The sequence below is a fragment of the Struthio camelus genome, chromosome 14 (genome assembly GCF_040807025.1).
Source record: "Struthio camelus isolate bStrCam1 chromosome 14, bStrCam1.hap1, whole genome shotgun sequence".
Taxonomy (NCBI): Eukaryota; Metazoa; Chordata; class Aves; order Struthioniformes; family Struthionidae; genus Struthio; species Struthio camelus.
This window is the reverse complement of record NC_090955.1, coordinates 8,865,305-8,882,325: the sequence shown is the minus strand read 5'-3', so window position 1 is coordinate 8,882,325 and position 17,021 is coordinate 8,865,305. Positions and strand designations below refer to the sequence as shown.

At 45.1% G+C, this 17,021-nt stretch overlaps 1 protein-coding gene across 1 annotated transcript; it reads left to right on the top strand.

The window, feature by feature from the left end:
• The first annotated feature begins 3,203 nt into the window (after nt 1-3,203).
• ZXDC (ZXD family zinc finger C) lies at nt 3,204-16,636 on the top strand. The gene is made up of 10 exons (XM_068907348.1): nt 3,204-4,359; nt 4,737-4,889; nt 5,985-6,063; nt 6,205-6,335; nt 7,713-7,883; nt 8,496-9,181; nt 9,892-9,976; nt 11,648-11,820; nt 13,224-13,325; nt 14,434-16,636. Exons 1-10 carry the CDS (start codon nt 3,219-3,221, stop codon nt 14,518-14,520), a joined length of 2,808 nt encoding a protein of 935 aa, XP_068763449.1. The 5' UTR covers nt 3,204-3,218; the 3' UTR covers nt 14,521-16,636.
• Nucleotides 16,637-17,021: the final 385 nt, after the last annotated feature.

The following is a 17,021-nucleotide window of genomic DNA, read 5'->3' as shown; positions in this document are numbered from 1 at the left end:
TAAGCCGCTATAACAAAACGATCATCTAGATTTTCCTTCTGAAATAAAGCAGGACTGATGTAAAACAAGATGAAGCCTCAAAGACAAACGGTGTAGCCTTCTTTCACACATAAGTTGATTATAAAGTAAAATAGAGATAGACAGGTCTTTTTAGTCTCCCTTCCTCTTCCCAGGAAGAGTTAGGAAGACACAGAACCCGAATGTGCCTAGATGTAATTTATGTTTTATATAGCTTTATATTTATATAGCCTTTTATTTTGCATCTAAACCTACAATTATGTTTGTGTTAACAGTAACTCACTGAAGTTTTTTGTTCTAATTAGCTCTGATGCCGATCCAAAAGTTGTGAGGCTTACTTTACATGAACCCCCTATATGCATACGTATTGACAGATACATGTATATGCATTAGCATTTTACACACACATACCCACACATATATGCACACAAAAATAACTCTTTCTGGCTATTATTAGCCTCATGCTAAGCCTGGTCTTTGCATTTGTCACCCACTGGCTCTAATGTGTGTATATGGGCTTCATTCAGACCCAGAGCAGCATCAGTCCCTACCCCCAGCGCATACTCAGTACTGGACTTCCCTGCTGTGGATCTGGCATGTTGCTCAACCCCCTTAGTGTTGTACCTGGCTCCCCTTGGGAGGGAAGGGGTCGCACAGGTAAACTTGCATTGGCTGATGCAGCTGGGGTGTGATGAGCTGCGGTCCTCTGACAGCCACCTGTGTTTATGCTGGGAGAGCTCAGGGAACGGCAGCTCCCACCGCCTCCGGCTCCCGTGGCCATCCCTGCTCCAGCTCATTTGCCTGGTCTGCAGCGAGGGGCTGGCTGGCTGCCTAGGCGAAGAATGTCCCCTTCTCCTAGCCTTGGCCAGGAGATCAGCCAGAGGCTGCTGGTTGAACCGGTCTGGACTAACGGGGGTAACAAGAACTGGTTTCTGTTGTGTCTCGTGATGGGTTCTTGAGGGTGGCTGTTCTCTGCAAATGGAGGTGTGCTTTGCTGGAGGTCTTACAGACTGTGTGGTCTTGAGAGGATACAACTGTTGGACCCTGTGGTACTTACCAGGTGAGCACTCTCTGCACCCCTGTGCTGCCCCTGGTGCCAAGTAAAGAAAACAGCATTTTTGTAATTCAAAAAAATTGGTTCTTTACTCTGTTCACGTACTGTGTATGTCTCCAGCTGAACAGGATGAGTTGGCATCTGCTTGCAACTGAACCTTCTGTGAAGTACAATTTGCAGTTGGTTGGAACTGCTTTATATCATGGAAAAAACACCCACGTTGCCAAGTTATACGATTGAGATGTGAATAGTTGTCAGCCAGATTTGACAGCTTTTGCTTTAACATATGTTATATGTTACTTATTAATAATAACCACACTGGATTGGGCCCAAAGTTTCTATCTTGGTAGCTGTATCCTATAAAACCACTTTAGTCTTCATAACCTAAAAGCACTGAGGTGCTGTTTGTCATGAGGAACATGCACGGTCTCTCCGTACTAAGGAATGTAGGTCTGCTCCATAGAGTCATGTTAATTCTGAGTTGAAAATTCACTGAAGACAAAACGTTGAAGAAATATTTTTTACGGACCCTTCACCTATTTTTGTATTATTTAGTACTGGATACCTGCCAGCACGCTCTCCTTTGTATCACGGACAAGAAGAACCCTGTTTTCATCCTTGTGGCTTTACTGACCAGATGACTTAACTTTGCAGGTATGCCCATGTTTAAAGCCACTCAAGCCCCTGGGCGTTTGTAAGTCCAGACTACTTGTAGGGAGATGTAGAACCCAAATATGAGCTCTGTGCAAGAGCTGCTAGTTGAAGATTGTATTACAAAGTCAGTGACTATTTACTTAACATGAGTAAAGCAAGAAGAGTTATAAAAAGGCAGTGAACTGACAAGCAGTTTATTGTATTCATGAATACTCACTGCTGCTTATTTGAATTATGAAATATGTTTAGTTACGTGTATACATTTAAATCTACGTTGTGGTCCTTTAACTGTGTATCTCAAAGGATTTAACTGATGTGAACTGAGTGAGGTTTACAGTACCTTTGGGAGAGTACAGGGGAACAGGAACATGCAGCAGGGGATACCTGCTGTACATCGGAGCAGAGGGTGCCCTGCGCTCTTTGAGACCTGATGCAAAATCACTCCGGCGAAAGAAGAAATCCTCTGCCCAGCGGCAGGAGCACAGCACCCTCTGCCGGGGGCTTCTTGCCCCTCCTGGAGCCACCAAGGGGGCTCGTGTCATGTCCACCACAAAGAAGGCACGTTTTACCCTTTTCTTTAAATAGCTGGAAGAGGAGAGCCAGAAGGCAGCTGAATATCGTCTCCCGGAAAGCCTTGCACAAGAATGAAAAATAATTTTTTAGGCGCTAGCGGAACTGATAGTTCTTACTTGCGTTCAGCTAACTTCAGCACCAATGCGTTGTTTTAGAGGCTCCTGCCTAGCCTCCACCCCTTGTTGTGCTTCTGCCCTTTCCCCTGCTGCCTTCGCAGCGCGTTCCCGCCCGCGCGGCAGGTCTCGGCGCCCTTTCATGAAGGCCTTTCGCCTGCGCGCTGCAAAAGTGCACAGCGAAGGGGGCTGACGACCCCGGGTGACGGAGCGGCACAGCCGCGCTTTGAATAGCAGTTGGGAAGTTGCATCGCTCAACGTACGTGTACTATTAATGGTAAACGTATTGTTTTAACATTGCCCCCGAAGGCAATATTTTACGGGATATTTTACTAAGATTGTTAAAAGTCAGAACTCTCCCGGTGTGGTTGCAAGCTCATAGAAGTGCTCTGCTCTCGCATAGCTTATTCCTTCGCATTAACAGGAATACGAAGATGTTGGAATACTCCCTCAATACCAAACAAATACTAACGGTGCTACTTTGTACTAGCTACTTGGGACCAGTAGATAGGCAGTAGGAGACGCATACCGCCGTAAAGCAGCTTGTTTGTGCAGGATGAGGGCCAGGGCAGCCTGCCCGCTTCCGCTGGCAGCGCGGAGGTCGCCCAGGGCCAGCGGCCCCGGGGCAAGCGCTGCCCGCGCCCCGTCCGCGCCTCCGCGCTCCGCGTTTCCCCTCCGCCTGCCGGCCCGCTCCCGCTCCGCTCCGCTCGCCGCACTCCGCTCCGGGTTTCCCCGCTCGCCGCGCGGCGCCCGGCCGGCCCCGCCCCGCGGCTCCGGTTTCAGCCGCTGCTACAGGGACCCCCAAGATGGAAACGCAGGGGCTGCCCGCCGCGGAGGCGGCCCGGGCCCGGCCCGGCACCCAACATGGCGGCCCTGCCGCGCCGCCCGCCGCCCCGCGCCGCCCGCCGCAGCCGCCCGACTGGGAGCCGGCCGCCGCCGCCGCCTCCTCCTCCCCCGCCGCCAGCACCGCCTCGCCGGGCCTCTACGTGAGCTTCCCGGTGCTGCTGGTGGAGGAGAAGCCGGAGCCCGGCGCCAGCCCGGCGCCCAGCCCCTGCGCGCCGCCGGCCGGGCCCGCGCCCGACAACGACGGGCTCCTGCTCGTCTTCAACGTGGTGCGCGGCGCGGCCGAGGCCGGCGCGGGCGGCGGTGAAGCGGGGCGCGCCCAGCCCGGCCCGCCGCCCGCTGAGCCGCCGCCGCCGCCGCCGCCGGAGGCTCCCGGCTCGGCGGCGCCGCTGCCGCCGCCGCCGCCTCCTCCTCCTCCTCCTCCCCCGCCGCCGCTGCCCCCCGCCGCCTGCGGCGATGGCGGCGGGGCGGAGGACGGCTCCTTCTCGGGCACCATCACCATCAACAACCAGAGCCTGGTGGTGCGCATCGAGAACGGCGTCCTGACGCTGGGGCCCGGCGCCGAGCAGGCCGCGGGCGCCGCTCCGCCGCCCGCCCCGCCGCCGCCGCCGCCTCCACCACCGCCGGCGCCGCCCGCTGCCGAGCCGCCGGGCGGGCCGCGGCCGCACTCGCCGCCGGCTTTCGCGTGCCCCGAGCCGCGCTGCGGCGAGTCCTTCCCCCGCAAGCAGCAGCTGCGGCTCCACCGCCTGGCAGCGCACGGCGGCGGCGAGGAGAGCCGCGCAGGAGGAGGGGGGGCGGCGGCGGCGGCGCGGCCCTTCGGCTGCCCGGTTCCGGGCTGCGCCTGGTCCTTCGCCACGGCCTACAAGCTGCGGCGGCACCTGCACTCGCACGACAAGCTGCGGCCTTTCGCCTGCGCGGCGCCGGGCTGCGCCAAGCGCTTCACCACCGTCTACAACCTGCGGGCGCACAGCCGCGCCCACGAGCAGGAGGCGGCGCACAAGTGCGAGGCGTGCGGGCAGCGCTTCGCCAGCGCCGCCCGCCTCGCCGCCCACCGCCGCCGCAGCCACCTCGAGCCCGAGCGGCCCTACCGCTGCGACTTCCCCGGTAAGCGCCCCGCCGCTTGCTTTGCTTTGCTGTCTTTATATTTTATTTATCTTATTTATTTTTTCTATTTCGTTTTATTTCGTTATTTCTAGATTTTATTTTACTTATTTTTTTCTTTATTTTAATTTTGTTAATTTTTTATTCTTATTTTTTCTGTTTCATTTTATTTATTTTTTATTATTTTTAAATTTTATTTTACTTATTTTCTTTCTTTCCTTAATTTATTTTTTATTTTATTTATTTTATTTTTTCACACCTAAGTGTCAGGCAGGGCCGTAAAAACCCGTTGCTGAAAGCTGGGAGGAGGAAGAGGGAAAAGGACTCTGTTGTTGTTGTTGTTGTATCCCGCTGACCTGCTATCTCCCCTCTCTCCCCAGGGTGCGAAAGGACGTTTATCACCGTGAGCGCGTTATTCTCGCATAACCGAGCCCACTTCAGAGAGCAAGAGCAATTCTCCTGTTCGTTCCCCGGGTGTAACAAGCAGTACGACAAAGCCTGCCGCCTGAAAATCCACATGCGGAGCCACACAGGTATACGCGTTCGCGAGGGCAGCTTGTGCCTGGGGCGGGGGCGCCCGGGAGAAGGTGATGGGGGAACAGGTGACTTAGACTGGAAGTTGTGACGGGAAGACGGGTGGTGTGAGTTATATTTGAGTCGGCTTCGTCTTGGGATTTGGGGAGTGGGAACCCGCAGGATCTGCAAGGAGCTATCGCAGTGCAGAGCTATGTTTTTTGGCACGTGAGCTCTGTTCAGAAAAGTTAGCCCACTAGTCCAGCGCTATTCCCAAGTTTTTGTAGATATTCAAAACATGGTGTAAATCCTAATCTTGGTTTTAGAAGAAAAAAAAAAAAGCTAGAAAATTAACAACATGTGAAATAAACGTATCAAGCTTTGGGACTGTGAGAAAGTAAATTTCAACTCGAGGAAGCACCCTTGATCTGTAAGGACCACTGTCAAACTGAAATCCGTCCTTTTGATATTTTAAAGACAGTCATGTGTACTCTGGCTTGTCCTCAGTTTTCCTCTAGTTTCATGGCCTGACAGTGCTGTTTCACTGTCTTTCGGAAGTGTCTCTGTTTTGTTAAGTGAAAGTTCAAAGAAGTGATGAAAACTAGTTTCACAGGGGAACTTCCTGTATCGTAAGCAGCATATTGTCACAGGTCATGAAAACAGGCAAAAACGTTCTGGTCCTGTGTCTGTTTTAAGTAATGCCAGCGTAGGTTACTGAAGCACGTTCAAGATAGTTGTGGGTTATTTGGAAAGGGTCCTCGGGAGAACTGGGAAAGATCAGGTTATAGAAAACAAACAAGGAAAGGTAGGCTAGATTGTGATTGCTGAATGCAAAGAGCAGAAAACTGAGCAAGGCCGCAGTTTTCAGATAAATGTGAGATTGGTTGGTAATGTCCTGTGCTTCATGATACGCAGGAAAAGATGTAATGGTCTTAAGTTAAAGAATTGGATGATGCGGAAGGGGGCATCACAGTACCCTGCAGTGACTTGCATGAGAAGGTGGTTGAGTCGTCTTGTCCTCTTAAAATCTTTCAATTTAAGCAGTTCTTGAGGTCTTCTAAACAGCAGTGTATATTTTGATGTTAGATTATTAATGTAACTTTTCTTTGCTTAAGGTGAAAGGCCTTTTATCTGTGACTTTGAAGGTTGTGGCTGGTCTTTCACCAGTATGTCCAAGCTACTGAGACATAAAAGGTAGCCTTTTTTCATTACAATGTTCTAAATCATTCCTTGCTGTTAGTTTGTGTGTCTGTGTTTGTGTGCGTGTGTTTTTTTCCCCGCTAGTGGTTAAGCAGTGGATTTAATCTTGCCAATGGTCGTTTCCCTCCTTTTTAGGAAACACGAAGATGACAGAAGGTTTATGTGTCCAGTAGAAGGCTGTGGGAAGTCCTTCACAAGAGCAGAACACTTGAAAGGCCATAGTATAACTCACCTTGGTACAAAACCGTTTGAGTGTCCAGTAGAAGGTATTTGTTAATTCTTTTGTGCAATTGGTGTGCCTGTTGCCTAGAAATTTTGCATGCTTTTTCCCCAGATGCAAGCTTGTTACAGGATTGGAGCAATTTAGAGCAACTCTTCTAATGGAATTTGAAGACTTAAAACTTAATGAAAGACATGTAACTGAATGAGGGATCGCTCCGATTTGTGAGATGCAAAGAAAACAGTGGTTCATGCTGTGGCTTGATTTTTTTTTTTTCTTTATGATGAGCAAAGCTGCTTTATTCTGGAAAATCCGAGTTCTGATACTCAGTTTCTGCAGCTCAGCTTTTTCACTTCATTCATCAAAAGTAGTGAAAGTTGGTCCCATCCAGCACTTTCAAGGCCACATTTTGCTGTTGTGACGACGGGTGGCCATGTCAGTGGTATCTGTCGTGGGCTTTGGTCATTCAGGAGCACAGCTGATGCTGTGTGGGTTTCTTAGAGCTGCCTCCATCGCTTCAGTAGGACTCCAGTGGAGGAGTGGAACCTAAAGATTCTGGGTCTCATCTGATTAGAAGCTGTTTCTGAAAGTGGGGAAAAGAGTGGATTTAAAACAAGCAAAGTGAAGTCTGCAAATGTTGGAAATGATTTAACAAAAAAAAGGGGGTTGGGGTGCTAGGTTGTGTTTAAAGTAGAGGCTTTGCCTTTTCATTCACTTGCTCCCCTCTGATGGGCAACATAGTATATTGTAGCGTATTTGGGGGCCTGTGGCTGGGTCAGACCTGCAGAGAGCTGCCAGCTAGCCTCTCTGAAAGCGATGAGGAGGCTGCTGAAGCAGCACACCTTGCCCTGAGTGCTGATCGCCCACCTCCTCCGTTTCTGTAGATGTAAAAGCTTGGAGCCCGAGCTCTGGTGTGTCTTGGGAAGTAAGAAGTGGCCGATGGGATATCGGCACATAGCTTAAAATTGTGTTATCGTGACTTTGAGGGGGACGGTTGAGCCCTAACAGGATGCTACAGATGTGGAATATTCTATTTCCTAAAGTAAAACAGCTGCACTTGGTGGTTGCATCTCCTTTTTTTAAAGGTTTTGCAAGCAGTCATCATAAAATGTTTTCATTTGAGATGCCGTAATGGAGAAAGGTCGTCCATTCCACTGAGTTACTTGCTCAAGCTTTTTGGCGTCAGAAACAGGTTGTTGTACTACCTTATCCACTGAGTTGTCCTTGATATGAAACGAGGAAATGTATATTTGGCTTTCCTCTAATTCCTCTGATTTACTATAGAATGCATGCCCAGACGCTGCAAAATAGCAAATAGAGTTTTTCAGAGCTACTTTGATTTGTTTTATTAGGACACTAATATTCATTTCACCCTAGTTTTAATTTGACATTAATCTTTAAAGTCACATTTATCTTCTTGCAGGCTGTTGCGCAAAATTCTCAGCACGAAGTAGTCTATATATTCACTCCAAAAAGCATCTTCAGGATGTGGACTCGTTAAAGACTCGCTGCCCTGTATCCAGCTGTAATAAATTGTTCACTTCCAAACACAGCATGAAGACACATATGGTAAAACAGCACAACTTCAGCCCAGGTAATGTATTTTCTAAACCTGTGGGAAGGTGCAGTGGAAAAACTAAGTGTCACCTTAAGCAAAATATGTATTTACTGATGGTGAAATCCTGACACCGCTGATGTGAATGACAAAATCTTCAAGACTGGAGTTATTTTTCTCCCACTAAAATTTCCAGTGGGAACTGAAATTGGGTGTGAGAAAGTAAGACTTGAGCTTGACCTGTGTTGATTCAGAAATTACAGATTTTTTGAATGAAGTAGAGCTTGTTATTCTCCTTGCCCCCTGTAAAATATAAGCAAGGACTAAAAGCACTCCTCTTTCTGCTCCTCTAAAACCTAGCTTAGTCTGGACTGCTTGGGTGTTACCTTTTGGCGAGTGCTTTTGTGACCGAAATTTCTCAGTGAAGGGGTCTACTTATTTCAGTAAGCTTGTTTTCCTGAGTCTGCTTTGAGAGAAGTTGGGAAGTGTTTTAGTAGGCCAAAACCCTAGAGTTTTAAGCTTTCTCTCTGAACGTTCATATTGTTTCATTTCTATAGTGCCACAGCTGAGCTCCTGCTCCTGATAAGCGGTATCATTTTCTTTCTTGTTTGTCCTAGCGATTAAAGATGTTCAAAATATATTCTGTTCCAGATCTCCTAACTCAGCTCGAAGCAACCAGCTCCCTCACACCCAGCAGTGAACTCACTAGTCCGGGACAAAGCGATCTCAGCAACATAGACCTCGTATCCCTCTTCTCCAATGTGTCTAGTAACAATTCTGGAATTACAACAGACATGGCACTAGTGAACTCTGGGATTGTCACGATAGACGTTGCTTCAGTGGGCTCAACGCTCGGAGGAAACCTGCCTGTCAGTAACAATTCTTTAAGTCAGGCAGTTGATCCCTTGATATTGGTGGCTAGCAGTGATATGCCGCAGAGCCTGGACAGTTCTCTCTTGCTGGGAACCAGTGCAACAGTTCTACAGCAAAGCACTTTAAATTTGGATGATGTACAGACTGTCAATGCAGAAGCCTTGGGGTCGTTAGCATCTCTATCAGTGAGGAATTCCAGTCAAGATGTGCACGGTTTGACCTCCAGCAATAATTTAACGATTGACACAGCCACTTTGACTCCTTCTAGTAGCCTCGGTGGTACCAATGTGCCTGAGTTACTAACGCCAACTAAAGTTGAACGAAATTTGCTTCCCAGCTCGGATGTTGTTGGTCAACAAGAGGGCAGCAAAGTAGTGACTCAGTTTGTTTTCTCCAACCCTCCAGGAAGCTACAGTGCTCAGAAAGAAATGGATCTTAGCACAGTGACTGGCAGCTCGTTTTTGGTATGCAGTAACTATATTCATTGCCCCCAGGTGACTGAGACACCCCAATTTGGATAATATCCATTGCTACTTATACCTCATAGGCAGACCTTTGTCTGATTTCGCTGATGATGCGTTCTGGCTTTTTTGATGAAGGATGTAGAACGTTATGCTGAAGAGTTTGTTATCAGGAGTAGATTCAGCATGGAGATAAGTTCACTTAAGAAAATCTGCATTCTGGTGGGGAGAGTGAAGGGAAAACTGTTCAGAGTAAGAGATTTTAAAAAATAAAGGTCTCAAATATATCCCTCTGAGAATGAAATGGGATTTACAAGAAAACCCAGGTACAAGAACATATGTTATGTCTCATATGCATTAACGAGAGTAATTGAAACATTTTCATCTCAGTCCTCATCCTTGTGGAGCTATTTCAAGTACTCTTCCCTTTCTGCTTTACGATGCTACTGATGTGTAACTTTTGTTTACAGTATAAAACGTTCCCTCTATCACAGTGTTTACCCTATTAAAATCTGAATGCTTATAAATACAGAGCTAATTTGTAAGTACATGCAGGGAATTTGATGAAACTCTAATCAGAAAAAAAAAAGTCAGAAAATAAAATTCAGTGTTTTTAATATGAAAGATAACAAAACCAACTCCCAGTTGTGGTTAAGACAAGTTTGTTCTTGCATTCAAAAACTTCCTGTCTTCTGGGTTTTTGTTTTTACTAGGAAAGCGGTGGGTCTGCGAGAACAGATTACAGAGCCATTCAGCTAGCCAAGAAAAGAAAACAGAAAGGGAATGGGAGCAGCACAGGTGAGAAACATTCCTTTTGTTAAATAATTTTATTTACCAAATTTAATGTTCATGGCAGTGAAATGGGAGCAATTACGCGAGTATGTTTTCTGAATACCCTGTTGGGTTCATTGTCCGTTAGAAGAATTGTGCACGTGGCGTATGTGTTACTGAGGATGATCACCTCTGAGATCTCAGATCCACAGTAAGCTTACAAAGAAGTTTGCGCTAGGTTTCCCGATTGTTAAAAAGACACTATCCCTTTATCTCTTCACCTGCTTTTTATTTTCTTACTAAAATTTGACTTGATGTCGCTTTGCTTTCTATTGTCTGTGCTTCTGGTCTTACTGACTGGGGTCTCTGTTACACAGAGCACAGACAACGAAAACATCAGTTTTGTTTTGCTTGTTTTTCACTCAGTAGCACTGTGTACGCAGTGTGGAGGATGGTTTTTTTCTTCAGTTACCTAGAACTACTTAAACCTTTTTATTAGATTTGAACCTTAGAGAGAGTTCTCACACAAGGTGAGGTTTAGGCCGTGGTTTTAGATGTGTGCTCTTTCTCTTAAACTGCTTTCTGGAAAGCAGAAGTAAGAATAAGCAAAGCAGAAAATAATTTGAGATTTTTAGGAGAAACAAACTGAGAAATAGCTTGCTGGAGTAGCATTAAAAGAGGCCATAATTATTTCACCCAGTGTAATGTTCCAAAAACTTTCAAAGTCAAAAGCAGTTATGAAAGGTCTCAGCGCTCACAGACTATAAAGTTCAGGATATTAATGTTTGCGGACTACATGCCAAAGTCTTTGTCAGACCATGTGTTGGGGTTTAACTACCAGTTCCTAGAAATACAGCTGTTGGTCAGTGTTTTCTGAACAATTTTTCAGAGCAAAACTTAATTGAAAGATAGTTGTTCATCCAGCTCATATTATTCAATTTGAAACTTTTCTGTTTTGAGGATATCGTGCCAACTCAAGGAGAGTTTGGTTTGAATTGCTGGTTTATATTTGCCTGGGTACTGCAGCTGCTGGTCATGGGGCAGCTTTGATTTGGGATTGGTTTAGGGTTGTCACTCACTTGAGTGTCCTGTGTGTGTTCAGTGAGATAAATGCTAACGTGGAGTAAAACCAAATGACTGAAAGAACTAGAGTTGCTTGTAAAGCTTCTGTGTATGTGTGTTTAACCACCAGTGTCATGAGTGACAGTTATTTTGTACTTCTGTGGCGCATCCTATCTAACAGTCTTTGAAATATTTCTGGAAATAGGTGAGCTTCATTGTGCTGCTCTTACAGTTTGGAAAAATGATGCATGTGACTACTCAGGAAATGAGTTGCAAAATCAAAAATAGAAAATGCAATTCCACTTCCCAATTCTTTTCTGTAACTCCACAAACATGCTGGTCCTTTGATGCTACCAGAAGGGCGAGCCCTAAGCCTGGCAATTTGTGATATGGTTTGAATGGCATTACTGTAAAGGATGACTGCTCAGTCAGCAGTTGGAGTTCGTGAGCTGATTGCTGTCTGGGCTTTTAGTAGTTATCAGATGGTGCTTAATTATATTGCAATGTTCTAGGCATTTGCTAGGTAGTGTTAATTAGCGATACAGTGTAAACAACTCCATAAGGTTGAAAAATATTAGCAAGAGACTGTGGCAAATTGGTTCTGACGGTTTAAATGTTAAAATCACTCTCTTTCAGGGGCATCTGGCTCTGGTCAGAGGAAAAGCAAGGGCGGTAAAGTAAGCCCTACCAGCTTTTCATCATCCACTCCTGGCGGTCGACTGGGTAACAACATTGTTCTGCCAAACGGAGGGCTGACAATAAGGGACCCTGCCACTGGAGCGCAGTATGTGCAAATTCAGCTTCTTCAGGTAAGGACTGAGGAGGACAGACCTGCTCATCTTATCTGTTACTTGCTGAAGCTGGCGTTTATAGAAGAATCTAACTACTGTGAGCTCAGGTGCTGCTGCCCTTCTGTGAGATCCTGAGATCTCCACTACGTACCATGTCCGTTAGGGCAATTGCCCACCGGAAACACTCTCCTGTGAAGCTGATATGAAAACTGGCTTTAGAGAAGTCTAGAAATGCCTGAAAACAGAGCTAGTTCAATTATATAGCTGCTGGGGGCCAGGACTGCTTTTAGTGCTTCCAAGAGAAGAGGACTACTAGCATGCATTAACTTAGGGGATGCGCAAGTGTATAACTTTTTCCTCCAGTCTTCCCCAGCAAATTCTTGCATTGCTCCACCTCTCCCCCGTTGAAAAAGTAAATAAGACTGGCATCAAAAAATTCCTGGAAAATAAAGTTTGGGCCTAAACTGTTGTTTTTGTAAACGATTGAAATAAAGCTTAAGATTTTTTTTCTAAAAAGACCTAGTACTACATGTGGCCTGGATAGTGGGACATATCGGGCAGCACATTTTTGTCCAGGTGTGTATCTGTGTAATATCCAGAGAGAGTGTAAGTTTATTCCACTTTATTCATCATCATCTCACACAGAATCGCAGAATGGCTGAGGTTGGAAGGGACCTCTGGAGATCATCTAGTCCAACCCCCCCTGCTCAAGCAGGGTCACCTGGAGCACATTGCTCAGGATTGTGTCCAGACGGCTTTTGAATATCTCCAAGGAAGGAGACTCCACAGCCTCTCTGGACAACCTGTTCCAGTGCTCAGTCACCTTCACAGTAAAGAAGTTTTTCCTCACGTTCAGATGAAACTTCCTGTGTTTCAGTTTATGCCCGTTGCCTCTCGTCCTATTGCTGGGCACCACTGAGAAGAGTCTGGCCCCGTCCTCCTGATGCTCTCCCTTCAGGGTGTAATGAAATATGGTGTGGAGCAAGCTATGGGTGGAGTTCTTCCTCTGATTTTCTCTGGTCCTTGAAGCAGCCAGATGGTCACAGTTTCTACCTCAAAAACTTTTAATGTTAGCATTTGTAATTTTATATTAAGTACCAGCTTCACAGGGCATGGTGAGACTTGTAGTTCTTAGCATGTTTCAGAGTGTTAGGTTTAATGGAAGATGAAACATTTCTCCCTTCCCAAGTCTTGCCATTTTTCAGAGTTGATTACAGTAGGATGGTAGGTTGTGAGCTGAGCTAGGCTCAGACGCAACTGATAGTTAGCTCTCTGCATACCATTGTGAAACTAGGCCTTACTAGTAAGCTGCAGTAGCTTTATCAGATCTTTTTTTTTTTTTTAAGACTGTGAGGTTGAGTGAAATTTGCTGTGTTGTGATGCTTGGGAGTCTCATAATTGCACTGTTTCTGCCTTCCCAGGATGATCCCTCAGGAGAGGGAGATTTGCCCTTTCAACTTAGCTCTCAGTCTTCCTCGTCACATTCTCAGCTTACAGTGGATTTACCTGTTCACATACTTCAGGTACAGCATTTCAGAGCTGTTGGTTTTTATTGTCTAGCTTGAGAGTGAAGACAGTTTACTTAGAACTCTGTAGTGCTCTGCCTAACTGAGATACCTTGTTTTCAGTTGGGAATTTAATTTCACTTACAAGAAGCTGTGAGAATTGCAGTGCAGATTTAGATTTATCCTGTATACGCTACCAACCTTTGATATATCATAGGTGGTTGTTCTTCTTCCTCTGTTACTGAGTAATGAATAACTAAATGTTATTCATTACTGAAGTGCCCTATCCTTGCTTTCCTGATCCCATATTGCAGGCATTAAATAGGTCAAGAAGGAGGATCAGAATTGATATATAACAGGCTGCAGGCAGGGTGAGAAGTGGGGTATAAATTCTTGAGCATAGATTTTTTTTTTTCCAAACTGGCATGTAAACTGGAAAGGAAGTTAAATTAAAAAGCCTGGTCACTTCTAAAATACTTGGTTTCACTACTTTGCCTTGGTAACTACTGAGTGTCAGTGGAGATTTAGCTGTTTGAACACAGAAAGCTTCGTAAATGAAGGCAGCTCAGTGCCTTTGCTGCTTGTGTAAACGTCTCCTTTTATCTGCAGTTCCAGCAAATGGCACGTCAATGAGTATGAGCAGCTGAGAACCAAGCAGCAAGGAAAGATTAGCATGTACGCAAACCACGTTTTCTACTTGACCGTTTGGGGCTTTGTGTTTGGTAGGCTCTGCAATGCAGGATTCTCACCAAGAGTGATCCTCCTGAATAGGAAAATACACTTTTGCATTTGAGAGAAGTGCCTTACCATAACAAATCTAGAAGTACAAGAGTACTAGGATAGTTGGCCATGGAAAAGAGTTATCAGAGAGTTATCAGAAGAAAAGCAAATAGTCAGTGATGTTAATTTATCTCCTTCAGTAATGCTCCCCTGAAGCGTTCAAAGAAAAACTGGAGTGGCACTGTTTGAGTGGGTCTCCAGAGTAGGAAAGCTTTGGGTTTCCTCTAAATCATTCAGAGCATTTCTCTGATTGTGGATAAATTTGAAGGTAATCTTAGTGATAAGCGTTAAGAGCATCTAGAGGTGAAAGCACTGAACTCTTCATGCTGTCTGTTTGCTTTAACAGGAGCCGCACAATTCCACTGAAGATGATGCAGGTTCTGATAACTCTCAGTTCACTGGAAGCACAATAAACTTACAGGATCTGGAATGACCGTTATTAAGAACAGTTACTTGAAAACAAATTGGCCAATCATGTCTCGACAGAGTGAGATAACTGTGTGGGTCTTTTTCCAAGGAAAATATGAAAACTAGGAGTACTGGATTATGGTTGCACTCTTTGCAATTTGCTAAGGACAGTTACAGCTGAAAGATTTTTCTTAAAATATGTAAATTCTACTTGATGTGCCTGTGTAAGATACTCTGTCTGCCTGGTGGTCAGCGAGGCTGAGGCAGGCTGCTGTTCAGTGTTGTTTCAGGGAGAAGTACTGTATTAAACTTCAAACTGAGGTAATATTTACTGTTTTCACAGGAAAGCAAGTATTCTACAGCTAACACATACAAAATTTATAATCCTGACTATAACAGTTCAAACTTTCCTTCTGTTGGTGTCCTGCTGGAGCCAGTGGCATTGAGGAATTAAGAGCAAATTTTTTAAAGTGTTTTCCACCCAAGAAGTAATTGTTTCAGTCCCTGTGTGCTGGCAGAAAACTGGAAGAAGATATCCTATGTAACAAAATTAACGTCCAATGCCATGAAGATGAGAAGCTCCAAAATCTTTGTTTTAGAAAACTAGATTCTAAATATTAACTTAGCTGTGAATCAGTTTGTAGCTCATGTTGAGTTTCTCCCTTTCTTTGCTCCTACTCCCAAATAATCTGCTGAATTCTTCCAGCAACGCTTGAAAAAGAAAACTGCAATAGAACTGTACTCACTGTAAGTGGTTACCTAGGAGTCCAACAGCATCTGAGAGAGGTTAGTTCCCTTTTTGGGAGGAATGTTGACAGTCACTTAAATTTAAGCACCTTGATTATGTCTCATACATAAAACTGCTGCCAAGTTACCTGTGAACTGGCCACTATCTTCTTATTTTATTTTTTCAATTGAACATTGTTAACACTTGTTCTTTATTGATATCCCAGAATATCACGTGAACATGGAGCTTCCGGCTGGTTTACAGAATGTGCAGTTGTTAGACTTCCTCGAGAGGGGCAAAGAATTGTTACCTGGGAAGATTTGCCCCATTGAGAAACTGCAGTTTCTAGTGGGCAGTGGGGGAGAGGGAGGAGAAGGTTGTATGTACTGTACTTATCTGGATTGCAGACACCTAAGTAAGCATAGGGTTGTATAGGAGGAAAAAAAAAAAACCCTTTGGTTACATTTTAAGGTAGTAATTTAAATGTTTCTTATGGTGATGTACTCGATGCCTATAAAATTATGTATAGGAGTTTGATAAAAGGGTGTATGTACTGTTTTTTATTCTCAATGAGGTGTGTGTGTGTATGCACGTATGTGTATATTTTTTACGAAATAAGATATGTCATGCAGAAGAACATTGTGATCTTTCTAATCTTGCACATATTTATTTATTTTACAGTTATACTGATGTTGAATTCACCCGAGGTCATTCAGAAATGCTTTTACTTCCTGTGCCTTTTGAACTATGTATGTGTCCAGATAAAAGCTTTTTGTTGAAGACTTGAGAAAAAAAAAAAAAAAGCATACAGGTTACATTCAACTTCAGATCCTGATTTGTAGGCAGTATTTTATCCTCTGGTTGAACCAGTTTTATTTTTCTATCTTTAGCTTCAGTAACTGAGCATTAGAGTCTCTATTCTTCTCATCCTGAATTTACAGCTTAAGTCCAGGGATTTTCTTAACCCTCTCAGGAAGGGTTTCCAAACCAAACAGATTGGTAGGGGAGATTGGTCTGATGGCTGGGACCACAGCATGGAGTCCACTCCTGAGAGGTAGAAAGGTTAAGGAGGAATCTTGTTGAAGGGACTACTGGGTGTTGCTCTAGTGGTCACCATGCTCTCCCTGGAAGCTGAGACTCCTCGAGCTTAATGCCTGCGTTATTCTGTTCTCAAGGACCATACCAGTTCTTAGTCTAATGAAATGGCCAAGGAACGCTCCATCTTTTTATGGGACTTGCAGCTGAATCTTTCTACTTCTGAAAATGTACCTCACTCAGCTTTGTAAATGAATGTAAAGTGCTAACCTCTTGGGGCTGAAAATTGGATCACTTGGCTTAAAGTCCATTGCTGGCAATGGACACCTGAAGAACTGCTGGTGCAAAAGGGTTAATAAAGCTTTTTTTTTTATGGTCACTTTGTCACTGGTAGTGTTATTGGTATGGATGCATCTGACATAATGGTCAACAGCTTGCTTTTTGAAGGGCTTGTGTTTTTTGTTTTTTTTTTTGGGGGGGGGGGGAAGTTTGTTTTGTTTTTCTTTGCCTGTATTTTCTCCACAGTAGTTGTGAGGTGGAGTCTATAATGAAACCCATCCTTCCCACTCCTTTGGGTCTTGGTACTGCTTTCATTTTTATAGTTGCTCGCCAGCTTGGCATTTACAATAACTGTTTGGCAAGTGCTTAGCTTAGTCTTGCTGTAAGAAAGATTGTTACTCGGGAGTATGGTAAAACTCACTCTTCAGACTGGTAGGGATTCTGCTATTTGCTTCAAAAGCTGACTAAGAAAAGCCTTGTTGCGA